The sequence below is a fragment of the Eretmochelys imbricata genome, chromosome 3, assembly GCF_965152235.1.
Source record: "Eretmochelys imbricata isolate rEreImb1 chromosome 3, rEreImb1.hap1, whole genome shotgun sequence".
Taxonomy (NCBI): domain Eukaryota; kingdom Metazoa; phylum Chordata; order Testudines; family Cheloniidae; genus Eretmochelys; species Eretmochelys imbricata.
The window spans coordinates 147,143,644-147,167,746 of record NC_135574.1 but is presented as its reverse complement, the minus strand read 5'-3'; the positions used below and the strand labels follow the sequence as shown (position 1 = coordinate 147,167,746).

General features: G+C 39.1%; 1 protein-coding gene across 1 annotated transcript in view; it reads right to left on the bottom strand.

Moving 5' to 3' along the window:
• Nucleotides 1-24,103, bottom strand: part of LTBP1 (latent transforming growth factor beta binding protein 1) — a 375,845-nt gene that overhangs the window by 121,000 nt on the left and 230,742 nt on the right. Inside the window, exons 11-15 of the mRNA XM_077812182.1 lie at nt 16,510-16,677; nt 11,965-12,198; nt 7,491-7,513; nt 5,306-5,408; nt 2,213-2,311 (exon numbers count right to left, since the gene is read on the bottom strand). Of these exons, the coding sequence (XP_077668308.1) occupies nt 2,213-2,311; nt 5,306-5,408; nt 7,491-7,513; nt 11,965-12,198; nt 16,510-16,677 (627 nt within the window). The remainder of the gene's footprint in view (nt 1-2,212; nt 2,312-5,305; nt 5,409-7,490; nt 7,514-11,964; nt 12,199-16,509; nt 16,678-24,103) is intronic.

The following is a 24,103-nucleotide window of genomic DNA, read 5'->3' as shown; positions in this document are numbered from 1 at the left end:
GTTTTCATAAAAGGTCCTTTTTAAGTTGTTAGTTAAATTAATAAATTATGCTGCCTCAGTCATCATTCAAATATTAAATCAGTCATCAAGACTGGAGCTGATGGAGTTTTAGTTGTATAGATAAGAAAGAAAGTGTCATTCCTTAGAGATAACATGGTGGAGGAAGTGAGAAGATCTGGATATGACCTGAAAGTGTGGGGAAAGTGAGAATATGAAAGGATGGCTCCAGGTTACTGTCCTGAGAATAGGGAGGATGATAGTGGCAGAGAAAAAGCACAGCAGAAAGTATGTGAGAGAAAAGATAAATTCAGATTTGACAGTATTATGTTTAAATTGAGGGAGACACATCCAGGAGATGTAAGAGGCAGGGTGAAATAGAGGATTGAATGAGCCAGGAGTGGATAGATAAATTTATTAGTTAGCATTGAGATATTAGTTGAAGCCATGCAAATGGATGAGATTAGCCAAAGAAAGTGTGTAAAAAAAAAAAAGTGGAGGGCTAAGAATAGATCCATGAGGAATCTACACAGAAGTGGGAGTGAGGAAGAGGCAGACGTGCCAAAAGAGATGCCAGAGTGGCAGAAGGAGAACCTAGAGAGGACAAGCAAAGTGTACAGATTGACAGACAGTGTCAAAAACATAGACATCCAAAAGGATGAGGCTGGGAATTGTGCTGGCCTTCAGATTTGACCAGGAAGAGCCTGTTGGACACCTTGGAGAGAGCAGTTTCAGTGGAGTGAAGTAGATGGAAGCTAGACTGGTGAAGATCTGGGCTGGAGCTGGAACAGTAACTAATTTATACCCACAAGCATGATTCTTTTTGCCTTAGTACTAGCAGAATAATTTTGGAAACATCAGCATGGAAGTAATCTTCAATTTTGACCCAGGGGTGAAATGTGGACCCCGCTGAAGTCATTGCGGGTTTTGCCCCAAGTATCTGAAATTGTCTATGATGCTTTTCATTCAGCTGCTATGTCTTGACATAAGTACCAGTGTAGATAACAATGTGTAGGGTCATTCTTGCTGTCCACTTCTCTGACCCTGGACCTCTGAAGCCAAAGGAAGTTTTACCCTTGATTTCAATGAGAGTAGGATTAGACCATGTGTGATATTCACTGAGCAGATACATCACATTTGGAGTTACGGGACACAGTTCTCTGTCCTGCTCTTTTTCTCCTCTTTGTATTACATTTAATTCACAATCCTTGATGTTTAGTAATCTACAGTATAATTAAAGTAGCTTCTCACACTTCTTTTCAGTGTCCTCAGCTTGCTCACTGTCTTCCAATGTCTTCTCACCTTCATAAGGTTATCCAGGGTTAGTTATCCCTCTGCAGTCTCAAAGTGCAAAGAATTCTCACAGGCTTTATTCATCCCATTCTTATCTTTGCCTTCTGACAGCTTTCAATTTCTGCGTCGTCCTCTATTGCTGTGGTTTCTACCAATGTTTTATCCATCATTGGTGTCTCTTACAACAGCCTGTTGATTACTTCTTCTAATGGCATGGCTGCCTCTGAGTCTTCCCCTGTCACTCAGGGATACATACTTGCCCCTCCAACAAGGCGGCTAATTTGAACTTACTTCATGCAGCAAAAGTTTTCATGTTTATGCTGGAGCATGAACAGTGCATCCTCCACAATGGACTCCCATTGTTATGTTGGTCACCTTTCCCTTCATTGAGCAGTCTATCTTGACTATTAAATATTCATTATAATTTGTAGTAGTAATATTATGGTAGTCTCTAGGAATCCCAATCATGGATCAGAGTCCCATTGTGCTACGCACTGTACAAACATGTAAAAAACCATTTCACATCCTTTTTCTATGATTACACATTGTGCTTGCATTTTTATACCCACAATTCAATTGTGGGTGCAAATCTGAATATTAACTACCTGACTGTGGAGCAGATCAGATGGAATTAATTCAGATTCTCACCCACCATTTATTTTGTGGGCATAAAAATGAGGAAGCAAATTGTACCTGCAACCAAGGGAGCCCAAGTCCTAACTCTGCTGAAAACATACTCCTTACGGTGTTATTTTGCCCTCCTGTGTTGTACCTCCTAGTTAAGTATTCCCTGTGCTCTACTGTTACAGTCTATTTTCTATTACAATACAATGGTAGTGTGGTACTAGTTAGGTGTTATTATCAGGAATGTGTTCAGAGTCATATCTTACCCTATTTTTACGCTAAAAGGCAAGTACCATACCTGTAACTTGAGTAGGTGCAATTACTTGACTTGCACTTGAAGTAGAAACTTCAGGGGCAACTTCAACAGGCAGGGGAGGGGAGGTTTTTTCAATCACTGCTGTTTGATATAGAATGGAAAACAATCATATTTAAGATATATTTCAACACATAACACACACAGTATTGAACTAATCTGACAGTATGAAGGCTTTTTGTAATTTACGCTTCTTTGATTCTAAATAACAAAAACAGTTTGAGGTTTTTATCATTACACCACTTGAGGAAAAAAAACCTTTGTACTGGGTTAAACAAATAATGTCTAGTGGCCAAATTTTTTGCACCTAAATTTAGACATCTAAATCTAGATTTAGGCACCTCAATGAGAGTCCCCATTATCAGAGGTGGATTGCACCCACAGCACAATGGACTTCAAACTTCTTGTTCTTATATTCAAGGTCATCCACCATTTCACCTCAGCCTACAATATCTGTCTTTGACTCTTAACACTTTGCCTACCTTTTGCTCCTTCAGTGATGCCAACCGCAACCCCTTCCAATCCCATTTCCTTCTTCCACTCCTGGATCTATAGAAGCGGCAAAGAGTCCTGTAGCACCTTATAGACTAACAGACATATTGGAGCATAAGCTTTCGTGGGTGAACACCCACTTCGTCGGATGTATGTAGCGGAAATTTCCAGAGGCAGGTATGCATATGCAAGCAAGAATCAGGCTAGGGATAACGAGGTTAGTTCAATCAGGGAGGATGAGGCCCTTTTCTAGCAGTTAAGGTGTGAACACCAAGGGAGGAGACACTGCTTTTGTAGTTGGCTAGCCATTCACAGTCTTTGTTTAAGCCTGAGCTGATGGTGTCAAATTTGCAAATGAACGGAAGCTCAGATGTTTCTCTTTGAAGTCTCGTCCTGAAGTTTTTTTGCTGCAGGATAGCTACCTTTAAATCTGCTATTGTGTGTCCAGGAAGGTTGAAGTGTTCTCCTACAGGTTTTTGTATATTGCCATTCCTAATATCTGATTTGTGTCCATCTATCCTTTTACGTAGGGACTGTCCAGTTTGGCCAATGTACATAGCAGAGGGGCACTGCTGGCACATGATGGCGTATATTACATTGCAGGTGAATGAACCGGTGATGGTGTGGCTGATCTGGTTAGGTCCTGTGATGGTGTCGCTGGTGTAGATATGTGGGAAGAGTTGGCATCGAGGTTTATTGCATGGATTGGTTCCTGAGTTAGAGTTACTATGGTGCGGTGTGTCGTTGCTGGTGAGAATATGCTTCAGGTTGGTGGGTTGTCCGTGGGCGAGGACTAGCCTGCCTCCCACAGCCTGTGAAAGTGAGGGATCGTTGTCCAGGATGGGTTGTAGATCACTGATGATGCGTTGGAGAGGTTTTAGCTGAGGACTGTATGTGATGGCCAGTGGAGTTCTGTTGGTTTCTTTCTTAGGCTTGTCTTGCAGCAGGAGGCTTCTGGGTACATGTCTGGCCCTGCTGATCTGTTTCCTTATTTCCTCGTGTGGATATCGTAGTTTTGAGAATGCTTGGTGAAGATCTTGTAGGTGTTGGTCTCTGAGGGGTTGGAGCAAATGCAGTTGTACCTCAGCGCTTGGCTGTAGACAATGGATCATGTGGTGTGTCCGGGATGGAAGCTGGAGGCATGAAGGTGGGCATAGCGGTCGGTGGGTTTTCGGTATAGAGTGGTGTTAACGTGACCGTCGCTTATTTGCACCGTGGTGCCTACGAAGTGGACCTCCCATGTAGATTGGTCCAGGCTGAGGTTGATGGTGGGGTGAAAGCTATTGAAATCGTGGTGGAATTCTTCCAGAGTTTCCTTCCCATGGGTCCAGATGATGAAGATGTCATCAATGTAGTGTAGGTAGAGAAGGGGCGTGAGTGGACGAGAGCTGAGGAAGCGTTGTTCCAGGTCAGCCATAAAAACGTTGGCATATTGTGGGGCCATGCAGGTGCCCATAGCAGTGCCACTGGTCTGGAGGCATATACTGTCACCAAATTTGAAATAATTGTGCATGAGGATAAAGTCACAGAGCTCAGCAATCAGTTGTGCTACACAAACATCCCATGCACAATGGAATACAAGCAGTCAGGAACAGTATCCCTGATGATGCCACAGCACAAGTGGTTGCTGAACTCTAACTCAAGAACCAATCCATGCAACAAACCTCGAGGCCAACTCTGCCCACATATCTACACCAGCGACACCATCACAGGACCTAACCTGATCAGCCACACCATCACCCACGAAAGCTTATGCGTCTATAAGGTGCCACAGGACTCTTTGCTGCTTTTACAGATCCAGTCTAACACGGCTACCCCTGTGATCCTGGATCTATGACTGTTAACGTTCTGCCTCCTGTTCATTGAATGCTCTCACAAAACCTGTTCGCCAAGCCACTACCATCTTCTAATGAATATCCCTTCAAAAAACCCACGTCTTACATGTTGCTACAAGTAGTGCACCAATTTACCATTAAGAACAACAGTAACTTGAATGGAACCAAAATGTGCACACTCAGTAACAGTCATCGTGTGGTCTAATTGTCAACCTTCTTATTTTCGCACCTTTGGATTATTACTCTCAAATGTTGTATCCAGCTTGAAGTTAGAGTGTAATTTCTTTGGGGCAGAGACAATGTTTCCGTATTCATTCTCTAAAGCACTTAGCACATTTTTAATAATAATGTTACAAAGTTTAGTTGTTGTTTTGTATTATTATTCCATTTAGAATTTTCCTAGGTAAAGAATTTCACTCCTTACAGTACAATCCTTCCATTACAATCCCCTCATAACACTCCTATTGACTTCAATGGGAGCTGTGTGTGCAGAGCATCTGCAGAACTGGACTCAGAGGGACCAGTTCTGCACGCACTTACACAAGTAGTCCAACTGACTTTAATGGGGCCATTCTTGTAAGGATCACTTGCAGGAGTAAAATTATTGCAGGATCAGGCCCTAAATTTGTGAATCCAGAGTTTCAAATTAGATTCTGAAACAGAAAGGAACATATAGCAAAATGTAGTATTCCATTCTTTGATTCACAAGTACTGTCAATTTGCTAAAGGAGGAGTCGTCAAAAAGAGCTACCTGGAAATTGTGGATGCAGGTTAATTGTTGAAATCCCAGGAGAAAGCTGAGGTTGACCAGGCTCTAGCACAGGTTTTTCTTGATCATCAAGTGAAACTAATTCCTAAGAAAATATTTAAAAATTTACAATTTGAAGATGTGATTTTAATGCAGTTTTCTGAGTTGTGTGGGAAACTGTTGTCTGGGAAAACAGTTGCTGTTCTTCCATACCTATTACATGTTAACAGCAAACTAAGTATTACTAATTAAAATATGAAATAATGGTGGCATACCATGCAATACTGCCATTATCTGAAGTGGTTACTCATAAGGGTTCTAATTCCACATTGATGTTACCACTCATGAGCAGCCCCATCTCTCACTTTAGAATAGTTCAAAAATATATTTAATTGCAGTTTAGAGTGCAATTTTATATTTTATAAATATATCTCTATCACAAATATAGGGCACACTCATGGGCATCTGCAGGCCTTTGGCTGACAGAGAACTTATCACAATGGTCATTGTATTAGACTTTTTATTTTCATAAGTTAGAGATGCTTGCATCACTATGGAGGTGTGAAATGAAGCATAGCTATTGTTATCCCTAACAAATCAAAGCAGAAAGTATAATACACTGCCCACTGCAAGATACTGCTCTACTTTAGGGGGGCCTGGTTTACATTTCTTAATTAGGCAAAACTGTCACTGGAGTAAATAAACAAATACTCAATAAGTTCATTATTTGTGTGATATCTAATTACCAATATTTTATTTTTAAAAGCATTTTGATTACTTCTGTAACTAGGGGCTGAAAGTTCTTATCATTATATAGCTTCATATGGAGGAAAGTAGTAAACTATACTGATTCAGAGATTCAAAGAGTTTAAGGTCAAAAGTGACGATCCTCTAATCTGCCCTCCTGTATAACAAGGACCATTAAATTTTACCCAGTTACCCCAATATTGAGGCCAATAACTTGTGTTTGACTAAGTTTCTATCTTCCAAAAGTTTCCCGTCTCAATCTGAAGACATGAAGAGATGGAGAATCCACCACTTCCTTTGGTAGTGTGTTCTAATGGTTAATCATACTCACTGTTAAAAATTTGTGCCTCATTTCTAATTTGAATTTGTCTGGGTTCAGCTTCCAGTCATTAGTTCTTGTTCTAGCTTTCTCTGCTAGCTTAAAGAGTCTTTGAGTGTCCTATATTTTCTTCCCATGGAGGTACTTATACACTGTAATCAAGTCGCCTTTCAATCTTTTTTTTTATAAGCCAATCAGATTGAGCTCTTTATGTCTCTCACTGTTATACATATTCTCCAGCTTTCAAATAATCTTTAGCTCTTTTCTTCACTGTCTCCAATTTTTCAACATCCTCTTAAAAATGCTGATGCCAGAAATGTATACACTATTCCAGTATCAGTCTCACAAATGCTGTATACAGAGGCAAAATCCGCTCCCTACTCCTACTCACTACTTCCTTGTTGATACAGCCAAGAATTGCATTAATCCTTTTTGCCACAGAATCGCATTAGGAGCTCCTGTAAAGTTGCTTGTCCACTATGACCCCTAAATCCTATTCAGAGTCACTGCTTTTCATGATACAGTCCTCCATTCTTTAGGGATGGCCTGTGTTCCTTGTTCCTAGAAGTATGACCTTCCATTTGGCTATATTAAAACATATTTTATTTGAATGGGCTCAGCCTACCAAGCAATCCAGATCAGTCTGTATGACTTCCCTATTTAACCTCATCATGGACATTTTTGTTAGTGGTACTCTTGCATGCTGTTCATCTAGCCCTCAATTCAGGGAAGCATCCCCATTTAGGATAGCACTTAAGCACATACTTAAAGTCCATTGAAGCAATGGGACGTGGGCGTGTGCCTACAATTAAGCACAATTAAGTGAGTTGTTGAATACAGATGAAGTGATGAATCGGAGCCCTAACCTTTATGAACATGTGATGAATCCCAGTTTTAGCCCTAAGCAACTATGACTGATGCTTTTTAATGGTCACTGGTAAATTTCAGTGGAAAATTGAACAATGTGTGTACTACCAATGAGTCTGAATTGCCACAGCCTCATACAGTACTGTTATATTCTCGTATACAGTACATTTCTCATAGCTGGATTCAAATCCCCTGGATCCTCTATTGTACTGTAGTTATTTTGTGAAAGCATATAATAAAGAATTCATGTTTTACCTGATCAGGGGCTGCAGTTGCCACTAAAACCAGAAAGAAAAGAAAAAAAAAGAAAAGGAATGGAATTAACTAGTTTGAATAGAAAGAATGTGTCAAAAACATGAGTCATTTTAATGTGTTCTGAAATTATTTGTGCATTCCAGGCCTTAGTACCATTTAAAAACAATTAACCAAGAAATTATCATCATATTTCAATTTCCACTTGGCTGTCTCATAAGGACTATGGACCTGATTCTGATCTCAGACTCGTACAGATGAGAAGTAACTTTGCAAAAGTCAGTGGATTTATTCTGACATAAAACAAGGTCAGAATCAGGCTCTATAAAATAACACAGCCTGCTATCTCATCCCCTAATTTTCAGCTCCATTAGCTAGTTCTTATTTAATTTTCCTAGAACTTGTCAGAGCTGCTGGGAAACACAGTGATGCCTGTAAAACTATGGAATTGTATTTTAAAGCATTCGTTTTTATGTAGTAGTTTTGTTATTGTGATTTGTTATTGTTATTGTTGTGAGCCTTGTGTATATTCTTGTGATTTAAGGGGAAAAAGGGAGGTGGAGGACCCTAATTAACCATATCAAAAACATGTGCAATTCCTGAATTTGTCTCAAGGAATACTTGGGATAAACATTATGGGCCAGATCCTTAACTGGAGTAAATCAACATAAAGCCATCAAATTCAACAGAGCTCCATAGATTTACCCTAGCTGATGATCTGGCCCAGTAACTCAAGATGACGACTGCGAAAATGATTTTTTTTATATTATTGTACAGCACTGCTATTGTAATGAGACAGTGTGTGAAAGGACTAAGCATGTATATTATGGTTAAGGTCCTACCAAATTCACAGTCCATTTTGGTCAATTTCACATTCAAAGGATTTAAAAAATCTTAAATTTCATAATTTCAGACATTTAAATCTGAAATTTCACAGTGTTGTATCTGTACGGTCCTGACCCAACTCTGAAGGCAGCAGCACAGAAGGGTGGCATACTATGGTATTGCCACCCTTACTTCTGCACTGCTGCTGGTGGGGTGCCGCCTTCAGAGCTGGGTGCCTGGCCAGCAGCAGCCGCTGCTCTCCGGCTGGCCACCCAGCTCTGACGACAGCACAGAAGTAAGGTGGCAATACCATGACCCACCCACAATAACCTTGCGATCCCCCCACAACCCTCTTTTGAATCAGGACCCCCATCTTGAGAAACACTGGTCTCCCCCTCTGAGAAATCTGTTTTGATAAGGTGAAAGGACACAAAAGACCAGACTTCACAACAGATTTCATGGGGGAGACCAGATTTCACAGTCCGTGACGCGTTTTTCATGGCTGTGAATTTCGTAGGGCCCTAATTATGGTATCTGGTTTTGGTGAAATTTAGGGCTTGTGTACACTTAAAATACTATAGCAACACAGCTGTGGTGCTTCAATGTAGACACTACCTATGCCAATGGAAGGGATACTCCCATTGGCATACATAACCCACCTCCAATTCTTTCATCAACCTAGCACTGTCTACACAGGGACTTAGGTCAGTTTAAGAACACCACTCAGGGGTGTGAATTTTTCACACTCCTGACTGAAGTAGTTAAACATACAAGTTATTGTTTTGTAATGAATTTTTGTTTTGGTATTAATCTGCTCAGTTGTGCAGTATTTAAATTGTAAAGTAGCAAAATATAAAACAAACAGAAATGACTTTCTTGCCAAGTTTGTCCTTAAAAGTTCCATATTTAAAAAAAAAAAAATCTTTATTTTACAAATGAAAATTTGTTGGTAGTTAGTTAATCCCTAAATGTTGTCAACTGCTTCCCAATCTTTAAAAAATGACTACGTTAACATTAGTTTAAATATTTAAGCTTGAAAATGTAATGCATCTTAGGTATTTTTATATTATCCTAACCTCTGATAGATATATCTGAGACTTTTAAATCCTTAAAGAGGGCTACTGTCAACCTATGTAAGTCTCAAAGACTATCCTGAATATAAATCCAATGCAGTGTCTCTAAAGGATGCTATTTGCTAACAGAGTTTAATACTTTTAAAATATGGTTTGGATCCTCCAAAGATGTTGGGCCAGATTCCTGGTCCCTGTTCCAGTCAGAAAACTGGTACAGCATTTGTGCAGCCACTGTTTCTATTCCCTCTCCTTTGAGGATTCATCCTAATTACAGCCAAGGAGCACACAACACGTTCTCAAGAGGTGCATGACTTATCCCGGGCTGACTGTATGCCAGGCTGGCCCCCAGCATAATTAGTATAGCAGTGTGTGAATCACAGAGAAGTCCTTGCTTTGCCCTCAACACTGGCAGATAGGTGGAAGGGTGGAATAGCAACCTCTATCCCAGATCTATGCCACTGGAGGGGTCCCTTTTGCTGAGATGATCCTTTTGTTGCAGGCTATGCTGGCTTAGGTCCAGTATGCACCTGTGATGTAGCATAAGTGCTATGTTAAAGGCTCCCCAGCCCGGTGAGGCTACCCATTACAGTGCTGATGAGCCCTGCAGGCTCCTGGCCTGTAATTTACCCACCCTTAAGTGAGGAAACTGCCATTAATGAAGCATGCAAATCTTTTGATATGGACCTGTTTGGTTTGTTGAAACTTACTTAAACTGGAGATACTCAACTTGAGGAGCTTACAATCTCTGCTGGCTTTACCACAGGAGCAAGGCATCCTTAGCAGAGGTGTTCTTATAGAGTTGATCAAAGTTTAATTGAAAATGTGATTTTTCCACCAAAAAAGGCTTTTTTGTCAAAATGAAAATTTCCATGGAAGATATCCAATACTGACTAAACAAAACAAAACAAAAATTGGGAGGAGGGGGTGTCACCAAAAAAATCAAACCCTGATTTTTTTTGTTTGTTTCTAGCAACCAAAAATTAAGTACTTTTGGCTCAATGCTAGTTTTCAGTAGAAATGTTATGGTTTTCCATTGCTGTAAACTGATTTCCCCCCCAGTTTCTGTGGGGGTTTTAAGACACCCCCCCAACCCATTTTTTCCCCCATGGGAACAAAAAACATTTCCTTACTAGCTCCAGTTCTTAAGCATTGCAGACAAATTGAGTATAGAACCTAAGAATACTTTGCATTTCAAAGGTTTTATTAAATGCATAAAAAGAATAAAAATTCTAACATGCATGAGCATCATTACTGACTTCAAGTGAGCACAGTGTTTTTTCAATGTGTAATTTTAAAACTAGTGAGTCAATTTTCTTCAAACTTTCCTGTATTTTTACATCTCCCTGAGTTCTATAAAACTTAGAATTTCTAGCTTCAGTTGTTTTGATTTATCCTCGCATAAAATTTCTGGTGAGAAAAAGTGTAAATTTCATTTTTGGGCTGACACTAAGCATGGAAAATTTCAGCTCAAAAGGAACTGTGTAAGAAAGGTATGAGCAACTGAAAAGGTGGAATTAGAACAGAGAGAATCCCTTGAGTCCTTTAAAATACTGAATAGTTTTTATTTTCCCTTCAAGGCCTAAACAGGTTGACAATTCCTCTTCAAAGATTGGAAAGTCTCAAGTCTCTCCCCTACTTATGTAACTCATATTATAGCAGACGGAACTCACTTACTTGAAAAATATCTCATTTTTTCTACCTTCCTGATCCAGAAATATCACTCAGCTTTTCAGAATGAAGGCTGCCAAGTTCAAGGTAGGATTTTCCAATTTGCAAAACAGATTGTCTATTTACATTGTTTGTTTGCTTTTTCAATTAAAATGTTAGGTTGTTTTTTTTAAAGGAGCACCAGGGAATTGATCCTTAGAAGAAGTAAATCTATGGTGACTGCATTTCCCATGAAGTTCTGCAAAATTTACTCAGACACTTCCAACTGTTGCCCCGTGCACCAGTTGCATAATTACTTCTTGAAAATAACATATAAAGGACTCCAAACCATCACAACACTCCTCACAATCAGATTTTTACCTGCCTATATTCTGTTCACCAATAGCGTGTTGGCAATGCATTTATTTTTGCACATGCTGCAGGCTGTCTGTATTTCTTTGCTTCTGCATTCATATTAAGCATGTTAAAAACAGGGCATTTTAAAGCTGCTAATGGTATTTAGAGGAGCTTGCAGAAACCCATGCAAAGATTGAGAAAAAACTTACAGAAAGAGGCCTCATTGTAAGAAATAAGACAGTAATGAGACTTTTCACATTTTAGAGATGCCTAATATTGTTACAGGAATCCTTATAATAGAACAAACATTTTCAGTTTCTATTGCTCACAAAAATTAAGCCGAACTATGGTTTTCTCTGTGTGGAGTTTTCAGTGTATAAGGGGAGCTATTGTATAACAATGGCTGAAACGATAGTCTGTAGCATAATTCATCCAGTGACATGGAGCTCTTCATTATTTAAAAACCCTCAAATTCTATATACACACTGTAGAAAAAGGATGTAAAACAGAAGTACATGCACAGAAATTTATAGCTGTCTACTAAACTACAGATCAAGATCCTTTTCCACTCTCACCTTCTTGCACAGCCACCTCGGGCTCACTTTTCTGTGAGAAGGTCAGTGCCTCCACTGGCTCTTCCTTTGCTGGGAGAGGTGGAGGAGAAGTACCTTTAGCAACAGGTTGAGTAATCTGGGTCTTGCCAATGACAGGTGGCTGTACTCTAACTGCAGGGTGATGATATAGCTTGTTTCTATGAGAGCCAGAAACCGTATAACCCATTCCACCAGGGCAGATTTCCTTAAAAGCAGCTAGATTTGGGATGGGAAAATATTCCTTTTAAGAGTCTAAAAGTGCAATATTTTGACACAATGGAAAATATAATGAACACAAATCAACTCTGCTACTGTATGTACATTTTTATAACAAAATATGCTATATTTAAGAACAAACATTATTGCATGCTAATATTATTGAATACCTCTGAAAAATTACTTTAGGACTTAATTCATTCCTCTATAAAAGGCTTACCCTCCAGTTTATTATTTCTTTCTTCAGCTGTGTTAAATATGTCTCTACAGCTGAACCATTTTTAATTAATCTAATTCACATAGTATGTTATTTCTGAGGTGACTTTGCATCTGCAACTTGTCATTGTTTATAGAGCATAAGTAACTAGGATTTATTATTTCTATAGTCCCCTTTTTGAAGTTGCCAAAGAATAAAAAGTAGCTTCTTACTACCACTGAACCAGAGGCATCAAGCTGAAAAATCTTGATTTATAACATTTATTTAAGATATATGAATCAACTACACTAGATACCTTACATACTCCTTGATTTAGACCACACTGAACTCACATGAGCGAGTCTTTCCATAGACTTCATTTGGCTTTGGATAAGGCCCACAATGAATGTTAAAATACTAGTGAAACCATGATATACTCCATATCTCCTAACATGGAGTTACCTAGTTTATAAATCAGTCTCTCAGAACAAGTGAAACTGAATGAAATTTTACTATGGAAAAGATTATTTCAGTGAAATACTAAGATCTCCTACAATTTGAAAAGTTCTGCTGGATACTTTCCTCCTTGTTGGGGAGGAGACCACTGAAAAAAAGTGTTACCAGCAAAAGCATATTTTAGATTGGGGTTTTTAAGAGAGTCATGTGTAGCAATCTGACTTTGGAAACAGTATTATTTAGAAAAGTAAACATATTTAAAAAATAGGCAATGACTATAATTTACATGAAAAAATCTCTCATTTTAAAAAATATTTAGTCATATATTAATCTTTAAATGAAACATAAAAATGTTTCAGTAATTCAAATGTGATATTAATAAATGATTTAAAGGAAACCTGTGGCATGTCTTTCAGAAATCTACAACAACATAATGATGTCTATTTTTTCTTAAAAATAAAATTAAACTAATATCAAAATATCTCCAAAAGTAAGGGTTCCAAAAATGTCCCCAAATATATAGTACCTGTTTCATCCTACAATATTATCTTCAAATACAGTGGTGGTCTTGCCTCACTGAAATTTAAAATTTATACTGAATCCATTGTTCTGATTCACGCAGAACAGGATCAAAATATTGTAGTATGGTATAATATTCAAAAAATAACATGCCTTTCCATATGTGCAGAAAAAATAACAACACTTCATCTGGATTTTTTAAAAGAGTATTTCTTTAGTACTTGCTAAGAGGGCTGATATATGGTTAGATCATCTCTAGAAGGGAGGAGTGGAAATCCTGCTCATAAATCTATCAGAAGAAAAGGTAGTTGAAGCTAAGCAGCATCTATTCTGACCCCACATTAGTCCCTCTGCATGAACTCCAGGTTCTGAGGTTTGGGAGTTGTAGCGAGATGCAGAGGGCCTCTGGCTCTGTGATCATCCCACCCAAAATAGTGGATTCTTGCTCAGTGCTTGAAAAACTCAGCTGGTAGAGGAGAGAAACAAGTTAGGGGTTTAGTGGGAGCAGGGCCTTATTATCATCACGGCTCTAAATACAATCAAGTTGATATGTGGGACAATAGTGCCCAGGGGGCAACTAAGAAAATCTGGCCCTTCATGTTCCAGTGATGACGCTTTACAGAAGCGGAAGATCTACCCCTATATCGTGAAATATTAATGGAGTAGGAGGCCAGTCCCCATAGACTTTTCAACAGACCACCAATCCTTGCCAGCTGAAGAGGGTGATGCAGCTTAAACCCTGCAGTTTAAAATTTGCTGAGTTTTTCCATTTAATTTTGATCCTCCCAGATCTTTTTATGATGGAGGGCACGATCTGGCCTATTGCATGCTTTTCATTCCTAATTTGAACCGTACTTTTGCAAATGCTAATATATTTTATTAAATGGCTACCTCATGTTTTATCCACCTTAAAAAGGGGTTCAAAATATATTACAGGGTAAAGTTGTAAAGCCAGCTTCCAATTTTGCACTTCCAGTCAATTGCTGGTACATTTTTGTAAGGACAAAAGATGTCGTTTACAAATTCACTGAAGTCACAAATCAGGTAGTTCGATGTCTATATAACCTCACTTGTGCTTCTAATTAATTGTGGACACAAAAGCGGAGATCAGATTGAAGTCCCTTTAAATAATGTGGCCCTTAAATATGTTTTTTATTTCTAAAATGATTACATACAGAAGTTCTACTTAATTAGGTGCCTAAAACAATATTACAAAATAATGTCCAGATATACCGGTACTCCACATATTTTTCATTCTGGTGAACACATCACATATAGATATATATTTTTTTACTATGGATCCTACGTTTTTTTGCTGTCTGTTCAATGGGAGATTTAGTAACGCAAAAGATGTAGGGTGAAATTCAAATTTCATTGAAGTCAATGGCAAACTCCTATTATCTTCAATTGGGTCAGGATTTCACCCACAGAATCAGGCTCCCATATTAATAATTGACTTTTTTGTATATTTTATACTCTCTCACTAGTAAACTAATATGTTAATTTATTTCATTAGAATTGTCATTCCAATCACATAAATAGCATACAGTATTAAAACACTTATTTTTATTTGAGAAACAACTTTTGCAAAAAGATATCTGTTCAGTTCTAATTTAGACCAAGCAGGACACAAATTCCTGATCTTTAGAATTCTCACAGGAACCAAATATTGTTCCTGCAATTAAATAACTTGTCACCTGATGAGAATATTGTTCCATGTAAAAACTGCTCAAGCATTACTTGTCTGACAGTGCAAAACAGACGGACATAAAAAGTCACCATTGATGTATGAACTATCAGTCAAATATTCATACTGGAAATAATGGCCCAAATATTCAAAAGTGACTAGTGATTTTGATTGCTTCAGTTTTTGGAGCCCAAATTCAAACATCTTAACGGGGCCCAGTATTTTCTGAAAATTAGATCCTGTTACAATGTTCCACATTGGACACCCAAACATTTCTAGTCACTTCTGAAAATATGAGCCAATGTACCATAAAACCATGTTCTAGATAAGAACAAAAATTTCCTTTGATACTGTATGGTATCATACCAGTGACCTCTATAGCAGCAGTTTCAGTAAACGCAGTGTATTATAGTTCAAGTTCTATTCTATCACCTACAAATCCAGGAAACACATACACTAATCCACTAAACACAACTGAAACAATTATTAAATTTAATACACATAATGGTAATAAAATTGAGCTAGAACAGTGAACTGATGTTAAGTGCTTTTAGTCATTTGTTTTACCATACATCCAAATGAAACAGTGAACTAATCTTGAAACGAAGCCTTAAAAGATTCAGAATTCTGACATTTAAGTTTTAAGTAACATTAGATAATAGGCACTCTGAAACAATCCTTACTATTCACATTGAGTAGTATCTTAGTCTGTGAGTGGCTTCACTAAAACCAGTGATCCCATCTCTTTGGTGCACCAAGTTGATGACTGATGTGTTTTTTTGTTCAGCAAGCCTTTTTAAAAAAACAAAACCCAACTGGACTACTCACGGAATAAGATGTTACTCAAAGTAAGGATGGCAGAATCTGACCCTAAGTGTGCCACAAGTGATTGTTTCAGCCAAAAATAATTTGTAATATTTAATTTTTCAGCTGTTACTATTCTGATAATACCATCTGTGGCACCACCCTACAAAAGTGTGTTAGAAACATATTGGGGAAAAAAGGGGGGAGTACACTTGCCCACATGTAACTTCCACTATTTATAATGAAAACTTAATGCATGCAGGCGTAGCAAACTATTTCCCAAAACCTTCCATCATTTTGTTTGTGCCTTTTATGTTTGAAAAGTATTAAAGACACTTTGGTTCAATTTATCCAGATCCCCGTATACTAACCTTATCTTCATGTTACAGGAATTAGGAATTTAAAACCCTACACACTATTTGTTAAATTGGAAGCCTACCATTACATAGCAACGGAAAATCCCATCTTTTTTATGAATGCTAGTTTATCCAAACCAAAAAAAGCTGTATTGTATTTTTCTATTAGCATTTACAAAACCTGCAAGAAACTACAGGACACAAAAAATAGGTAAAGTGTAGGAGGTGATATAGTACGTATTCTGCATACAGTGTGTGGGTAAGCGTTTGAGGTTTTTCTGGGCACCTCTTACCTGTTCCTGGAAGGGGACATTTCTCACAGTGTGGGCCCCAGGCCTTGCCAACACTGCAACAGCAGAGCTGCTTGCTGAGCTGAACAGAGAGAGGGTGCATGCACTGCTTTCCTGCACTGACAAACCGGTAACAGGGCCCTTTCTCTTCAGAGACCATAGGATTATCAGCTGCAGCAAAAAGGGAAGGAGGACGCTAGAGTTTACATGAGAAACACCACAGGAGTTCTATCACCAGCGAACAGGATTAACACTGCTATCTGCCAACAATTTTTTTAAAAAATGCTTGGGTCTCTCAGTACTCAGGATATAAGGAGATTTCTTATTTGGGATCAACAGCATCTGAATTCAGACGAGCACTACACACAGTATAAAACTGATAATTTTAGGAATCAAAGCTGATATTCACACCAGAAGTTGCCATGCTCTAGAAACACAGAATTAGAAACAGCTCTCTTTCCCATGCATGAGCACTACAGCATAAGCTTAAAGCAGGTGAACAGTAATACAGAACACTGTCAGGCTACACAGTCACAACCACTCAGACTTACAAAGCCATAGAAACAGATGGGACTGCAAAAGGGCTATTTTGAGTATTATATATCAGACAGCTGTTCTTAAATGGACAAGGCAATTACATATTTACATTTCACTGTGTTTTATACATTTTAACAACAACTGGTTGAATATTTCTAGTTCTGACAACAAAGACATTTTGCAGTTAAAACAGCTGAATAAAGGGAACAATTTTAGATTATCCTGCTGTTTCTTTCTTTAACCAGACTTAAGAGCTGTTTGCTGAAATAGTCAACTAGTAATGCTGCAGGTCATGCCCCACCTCACCCCAACCTCTTTGCTCTACCATCTACCCCCTCAAATATATGAGATTAAATATTCCACTGAGATTCAAAATTGCTCTGGTCCAAGAAAATCACAGTGCCTTGGCATATTTTTGATCATTGCACATACAAAAGATATAAACTTTGCCTAGTGTGGACATAATATGAGGCTGAGATCCATCCAACCTTAATATTCTCCCCCCCCCCCCCCCCAAAAAAAAAAAAAAGTTGACAGAACTGGGTGAAAAGTTCAATTAAATCAAAATAAGGGCAATGATTTCAGAGACGTGGAAATCAACTGGAAATGTCAGAGCATATATACAAACTAATTGCAATGTAATTTTTAAACTATAAAAAAAGTTATTTAATATTTGAGCATCAACAGCCACCAACATAGGACAGTGACTAAGTCTCAGAACACATGTCTGATACAATATTTAGGGCTATGTTGTGTCTTCCAAAGGCACAGCTACATAAGGTTGGGGGAAAGAGGGGCAGAGACTGAGCTTTATATATCTTTTCCCCCTCCCCCACCAGCTTTTCACATTAGAAATTCAGGTATTGCCTACCCTGTTTTTCCTATAAGACACTATAGTCAACTGGAGAAGTCATAAGTTTATGACCTCAGAAATATGAAGCAAGTAAAGCCTGATTTTACTAAGGGAAGAAATTATTCTTATTCATGCTGTTTACAACTTTTTCACTGTGCTAATGCCTACTTAACTCCAACACCCAAGAAATTTTTTTGGGGAAAAGATGTTTTTGTTAAAGATTCAACACAACAGAAATTAGAAACAAACATTTCAAGCATCTCTGTTAATCTTCATGGTGGAATTTCACTGAACAATATGTGACTTATGTGATGCCTCCGCTTATGTAGTCTTAAACTGCCATGACTTTTTTTTGCCACTTTATCACACTACAACTACATAAAACCTTTTAAGTTGCCCCAAATAACTAAATAAAGTTTCTTATGTATTCACAGTACTGCCCAGGTTTTCCCTCCATCAAGCACAGAGGAAAAGAAAGAATACTGAGGTGGCAATCTCATTATCAACGAAGCAAAAATGGAAAATTGTAAGGGTGATTTTGCTGTATCCTTTGCATTACTGCATTCTGAAGAGCTTTCTCCCACTAAGTATCAGCATTCCAGATTATTTGTCCCAGATCTGTTAACAAAATTTGAATTAATCCTGGGACATGTAACTTCAATCCTTTCCATATTTCTAAGGTTGCACCTATTTTCTTGGTAGTACCATGATACCAGCACCCGCACCCATCTGGCATGCATCTCAAACTGCTGTAAGAGTAACAAGTATTGGTACCATGGTGGTCAGAAAGCATGTCCCTACCACCCTCAGGTACACACACATCCTTTCCACGATAATATCAATAGAGTTCCCACCACCTCTATTTTTGAGTGGAAGGGACATTGCACGATCTCTGCTTTCAAGGTGACAGCTCCTCCCAAAGCTCCCTGCTGGCTCCGTTCTAGTGAGGGTAAGCAGAAAAGGAAAGATACATTCTTCTCATTCCCTTCCCAATATCACTGAGCAAAGACTTTGTTACATTAAAAGAATAATAAATCAAGTTTTTCCACAAGTGGGGCTCAGACACGTCATCCAGAAATAAAACATGCCTTCTCTGAATGATAATCACCAGCACTACTGAGGCTTTTGTTAATCCTATCCTTTTTGACAGCCTAATATGGAGAGGGACAGAAAGGAGAAGCCATGATTCTAATATGAGTAATTTTATTATTATTACTATTAATCTGTATTGAGGTAACATTAAAGGGTCCAATGAAGACTGTGGCTCAATCATTGTGCTAGGTTTTGTACAAACCCCACAGGAAACACAATTCTTGCCTAGAGGAGTTTATAATCTAATTTGAAACAAGGCACAACAAGTGAGTTTAACAAAAAACAAGTGGGAAAGGGGGAGGGAGGACAGAGGTAACAGTAATAAAATTATGTGGTTTCTGCAGTTCGGAAGGTGAGTAAAGATCATATTTAGGAAATGTATAGGAAGGAGTGGCAGGATTTAGACATCACCTGGATGTGCATGTTTAGAGGGAAGGTGAAGCAAGTTCTCACCCAGATTACATGCCTGAACAAAAGGAAGATCATGGTGTCATCAACCGTGAAGATAAGTATCACAGTAAGGACATGTATACTTGGAATTTGGGGTAGGGATATTGCATACCTAATTTCTGTGATTGCAGCATTCAGTGCTGGTAATCATAACTAAGGGTCATGTGTGGAATTCCAGTACAGGGTGCTCACATCAAAATATTACCATGTAAATAGTTACTTCATATTTCAAATGTCTCAACACCCCTCTGACTTACTTCTCTGTCCTAAATGTTGTTTGCAACATCAACCAATTCAGTATCATGCTGTTTATTCTCTCTTCAAGATCCTAAATGACAATGTTAACTATAAGATCCAAGCAATATTCAATTAGACACCATTCCCATCTAGAGCTGTTCAGAAAATATATAAAATCAATACAAAATCTGTAGGAGGGAAAACCAATTTTTGTGTGTGAAAAATATCAATTTTGACAAAATTTTGTTTAGGGGGAAAAAGTGTCCCTTGCAGTTATAGTGAGGGAATGTCTTAAAATCTAAACTTTATTAAATATGTCAAAATATAATTATAATTCTCTTATAAGACATGTATAATTAGATCAGAAATCCTATCAGTATTCCATCCAAAAAAGCTATTAAATAATTCAGAAAAATCATTAACTCTAAGCACAATGGTATCCTACAGCAAAAGGCTAACCAGAGATAAGAAGTCTGTTGTATAATTGGTCTTTCCATTTCCAATTTTAATTCTTATGGTTTCTCTTCAGATAAGTACTATATATTCTGTGGGTCATTAGTTTGACTGTTTGTAAATCTACCATTTGGTAGCTTTTGAAGATGTTGGTATTGTTGGTCATGTACAATTTTATGATATAATTTTATGGTATGTAAGTTTTTGAACAAATGTTGTTACTCTGCCAAAATGACAGAAGCATATTAATTATTTCATTTTCTGTTATGAAGAAAATGTGCCATGTTAAAAGAGAAATCAGCAGTATTTCTCTGGAAAAATTGTTCAAGTTCAGTTGTTTTAATTTTCCTCTGCCACACATGTTCCTGCTGCAAAAAAATATAAGATGACAAAGCCTTGGGGTTGGGAGCTGGCAGCGTGGCTGGAGGGAAACTGAGACTCGGAGTTGGGGTGGGGATAGGACAGACATTAGGACTGGCTGGGCAAGGGCACTATGACTAGAAATGGAGAAAGGAGCAGAATGGGACAAAGAACCATGGAGAGAAACGGTGGCGGGGACAGGGAGCCAGTAAGCGTGGGGAGATTCGATGAGGACCTGGGGTGTTGGAAACTGGGAGACTGCAGGGCAAGAAGACTGGAACAGAGAACCAATGGAACTGGGAGAAGGAGATGAGGGTGAAGGGGGGAGAGAATGGAAGATGGGCAGATGGGAAGAACTGGACTGGCTGGGCAAAGAGACTGGGACGAGGAGCCAGGGAAGGGTCAGGGACACACCAAGCGTTGATGAGGAGACAGGGAAGGAGATTGGGACAGGGAATGTGGACTGGGGGAAGTGGAGGCCAGGATAGGGAAGAGTGAGAGATTGGATGAGGAACTGGGGGAAGGGAGGAACAGGGAATTGCTGGGCAAGGAGACAGAACTGGGATGTGGGATGAAGCCTGAGGAGTGGAGATTGGGAATCAAGTTGCGATAATTGGGCCTACAAATTTACCCTAGTTATGAGTTCAACTGTAAAAACTGTGAAAGTTAATACAATGTCACAATAACCTATAACAACAAATGCTGATGTGAAAAGGTACAAAAGCAGGACAGAAAAACTGAATTAGTCCAAACAAAAAGGCCTCCTGATATAATTCAAAGACTGTGTTAAGATCATGCTTCGTAAACAAGAAAAGTGTGGAACCAGAAATCAGTGAATCAAAACTTGTGTGTCAGAAACTAAGCCTAAATAGTGGAAAAAATAATGGGGATGAGCAATTCCACCCACTATTCCCTTAAGGAAAGACACTTTGGGAGAAAAACTGGCTACTGCAACGAGCTTCACCATCATGGCTGCCAACCCCTATATCTCCTGGTACCCTGGGCCTTTTGCATCCTGATCCTAAGAAATGTCCTCACCAGAATGGGCCAGAGATAGGGACTCAGGTGACATCACTACCTCTGCTGGCTCCAAATGAATCCCAAACACCATCTGGGATGAAACAGGATTGGACTTTAACCACAAAAGCAACAATAGCTCCAGCCCCTCTCAACTAACATTTTCTCTTCCCCAAAAGGACAGTTATTACCAACACAGATACCATCTAAACAGTCTATCAAACAAGAGCAACAAGGAATCTGGTGGCACCTTAAAGACTAACAGATTTATTTGAGCATAAGCTTTCATGGGTAAAAACCCCACTTCTTCAGGGTTTTTGCCTACGAAAGCTTATGCTCAAATAAATCTGTTGGTCTTTAAGGTGCCACCGGACTCCTTGTTGTTTTTGTGGATACAGACTAATACGGCTACTCCCTGATATCAAACAAGAGGTTTTTCTTTCTAAAAGCTCTCTCCAGCTAAAGGGAAAAGGAACAAGGGATGCTGTTAAAGTGAAAGCCTTATTTAATACTTGACATTTCAAATGTGTTGTTTTCCCTTCTTTTCTTTATCTTTAATAACAAGCTAAAAGGATTTTTAGTTGTGTATTTGCCATGGTACTAAGTAGGCTGAGATCTCTGTATACCAAACCCCGACCTTGTTTAACACTGTTTAATATTGGACTGTGACCGGGTTACATTAACACCTTTGGTCCATTTATTCCATCTAAATTAATACAGCAATGGCCAGGTGAGGAGGATGTGACTGGGATGAGGAGCCAGCGTGGAGAAGAGACAGAATGGATGCTGAGACAGGTTGGAGGGAACAAAGCAGAAGGGGTAAACCTGGGGGGATGGGGGACAGGCAGAAGAATTTGTGCCCACTAGAGAACACTGCTCACCAGAGCCTGAAATGGAAAGAATAGTTACTTACCCTACAGTAACTGTAGTTCTTTGCGATGTTGTCATTGTGGAACCCACCATACATACGCATGTGTTTCATGCACGAGATCAAAGCCTATTGATAGCAGTGTCTGTCAGAGATGCACGTGCCCCGTGCCTCTTCATGCTCCCTTATGAGGGCATAAAGTGAAGAGTAGCTGTGACCCTCCCTCAGTTCCCTCATAATTCAAAGCCTGTGTTGCTGGGGATTCCAAACAGCAGGGACATAGGGTGGTTCATGGGAGCCACACTGACTACAACATCTTGAAGAGCCACAGTTACTGTAGGTAAGTAACCATTCTTTCATCTTTAAGAACGTGCCACTGTGGAACCCACTATAAGGGACTGGCAAGCAGTATCACCTCAGAATGCCAGGAATGAGGAGCTTTAGCTGCATTAGTGAAATAAAAACTGAAGTATTGCTTTTCTGAACTTGGCATCAGACTTAGCCACCATGTCAAGTGAATAATTTTTGACAAAAGTTTCCACTTTGCTGCTTTGCAGATCTGAGACAGTGGCACATTTCTGAAGCAGGCCAAAGATGCTGCATGTACCATGAATGAGTGTGCTTTGACTGATAACAGGTGGAGGGAGATACATTATGTAATCCACTTAGAATAGCTGACTCTTTGACAAGCTGGATTTAGCCATAAAAAGATGAGGAGACAATCTAAAAGGTCTTATCAAGGTATAGAGCAAGGTTGTGGAAACATCCGAACTATGCAGCCTTTTCTCTCATAGTGTCTTGTGTGGCTTTGGGGAAAAGACCAGTAGGTTAATCAACTGATTCAGGTGAAACTTTGAGATCAATTTAGGGATGAACTTAGGGTGCAGTCTCAGAACGCTCTTGTCCCTGTGAAAGAATATGTAAGGAGGTACATCCATAAGGGCATGGAGCTTATTGATTATTCAGGTCAAGGTAATAAAAGACTGCCATGAGAGTAAAGTGATGTACTGAACAATCCGATAGTGGCTTGAACAGAGGCCTCATACGTTTTAGGAGGACAATGCTGAAATCCCACATAGGAGTCAGGTCTCTAACAGGTAGATAAGTATGCAGGAGGCCCTTGAAGAATCTCAGCACCATTGGATGGGAGAAGACCAAGTGTAATTGTATCAGAGAGTTACAACTTGATATTGCTGGAAATTTGGACTTTGACAGACCTAAAAGCCAGTCTGGCATGTTTCAAGTGTAGCATGTATTTGAGGATGTCTGCTATCAGGGCCTCTACTGTTTTCATATTATACTGGATTGCCCACAGGGAGAACCGCTTCCACTTACAGGAATAGGTATTCCTAGTAGATGGTTTCCCGCTCTATATGAGAACCTGGTGAGAACAGCTCCTGCCAGCATTGCTCAATCAGCCAACATCCAAGGCACCAGGTGAAATGACTGCAGGTCTGGGTGCAATAACTGACATAGTTCTGAGATATCATGTCTGAAGATCAGGAGATGGAGGGGAATCCGAATGGATATTTGCAAGAGGTCTGATAGCCAAAACTGTCTTGGTCAATAGGGAGCTATTAGGATCAATGTGGTACTGTCTCATCTGACTTTGGATATTACCCTGGGTTTGAGGTAACCGGGAGAAAGGCATATAGGAGGGCTGGAGATCACTGTAGCAGGAAGGAGTCTGGTAAGTAACTTGAGCTCATGCCCCCTCTAGAGCAGATGTT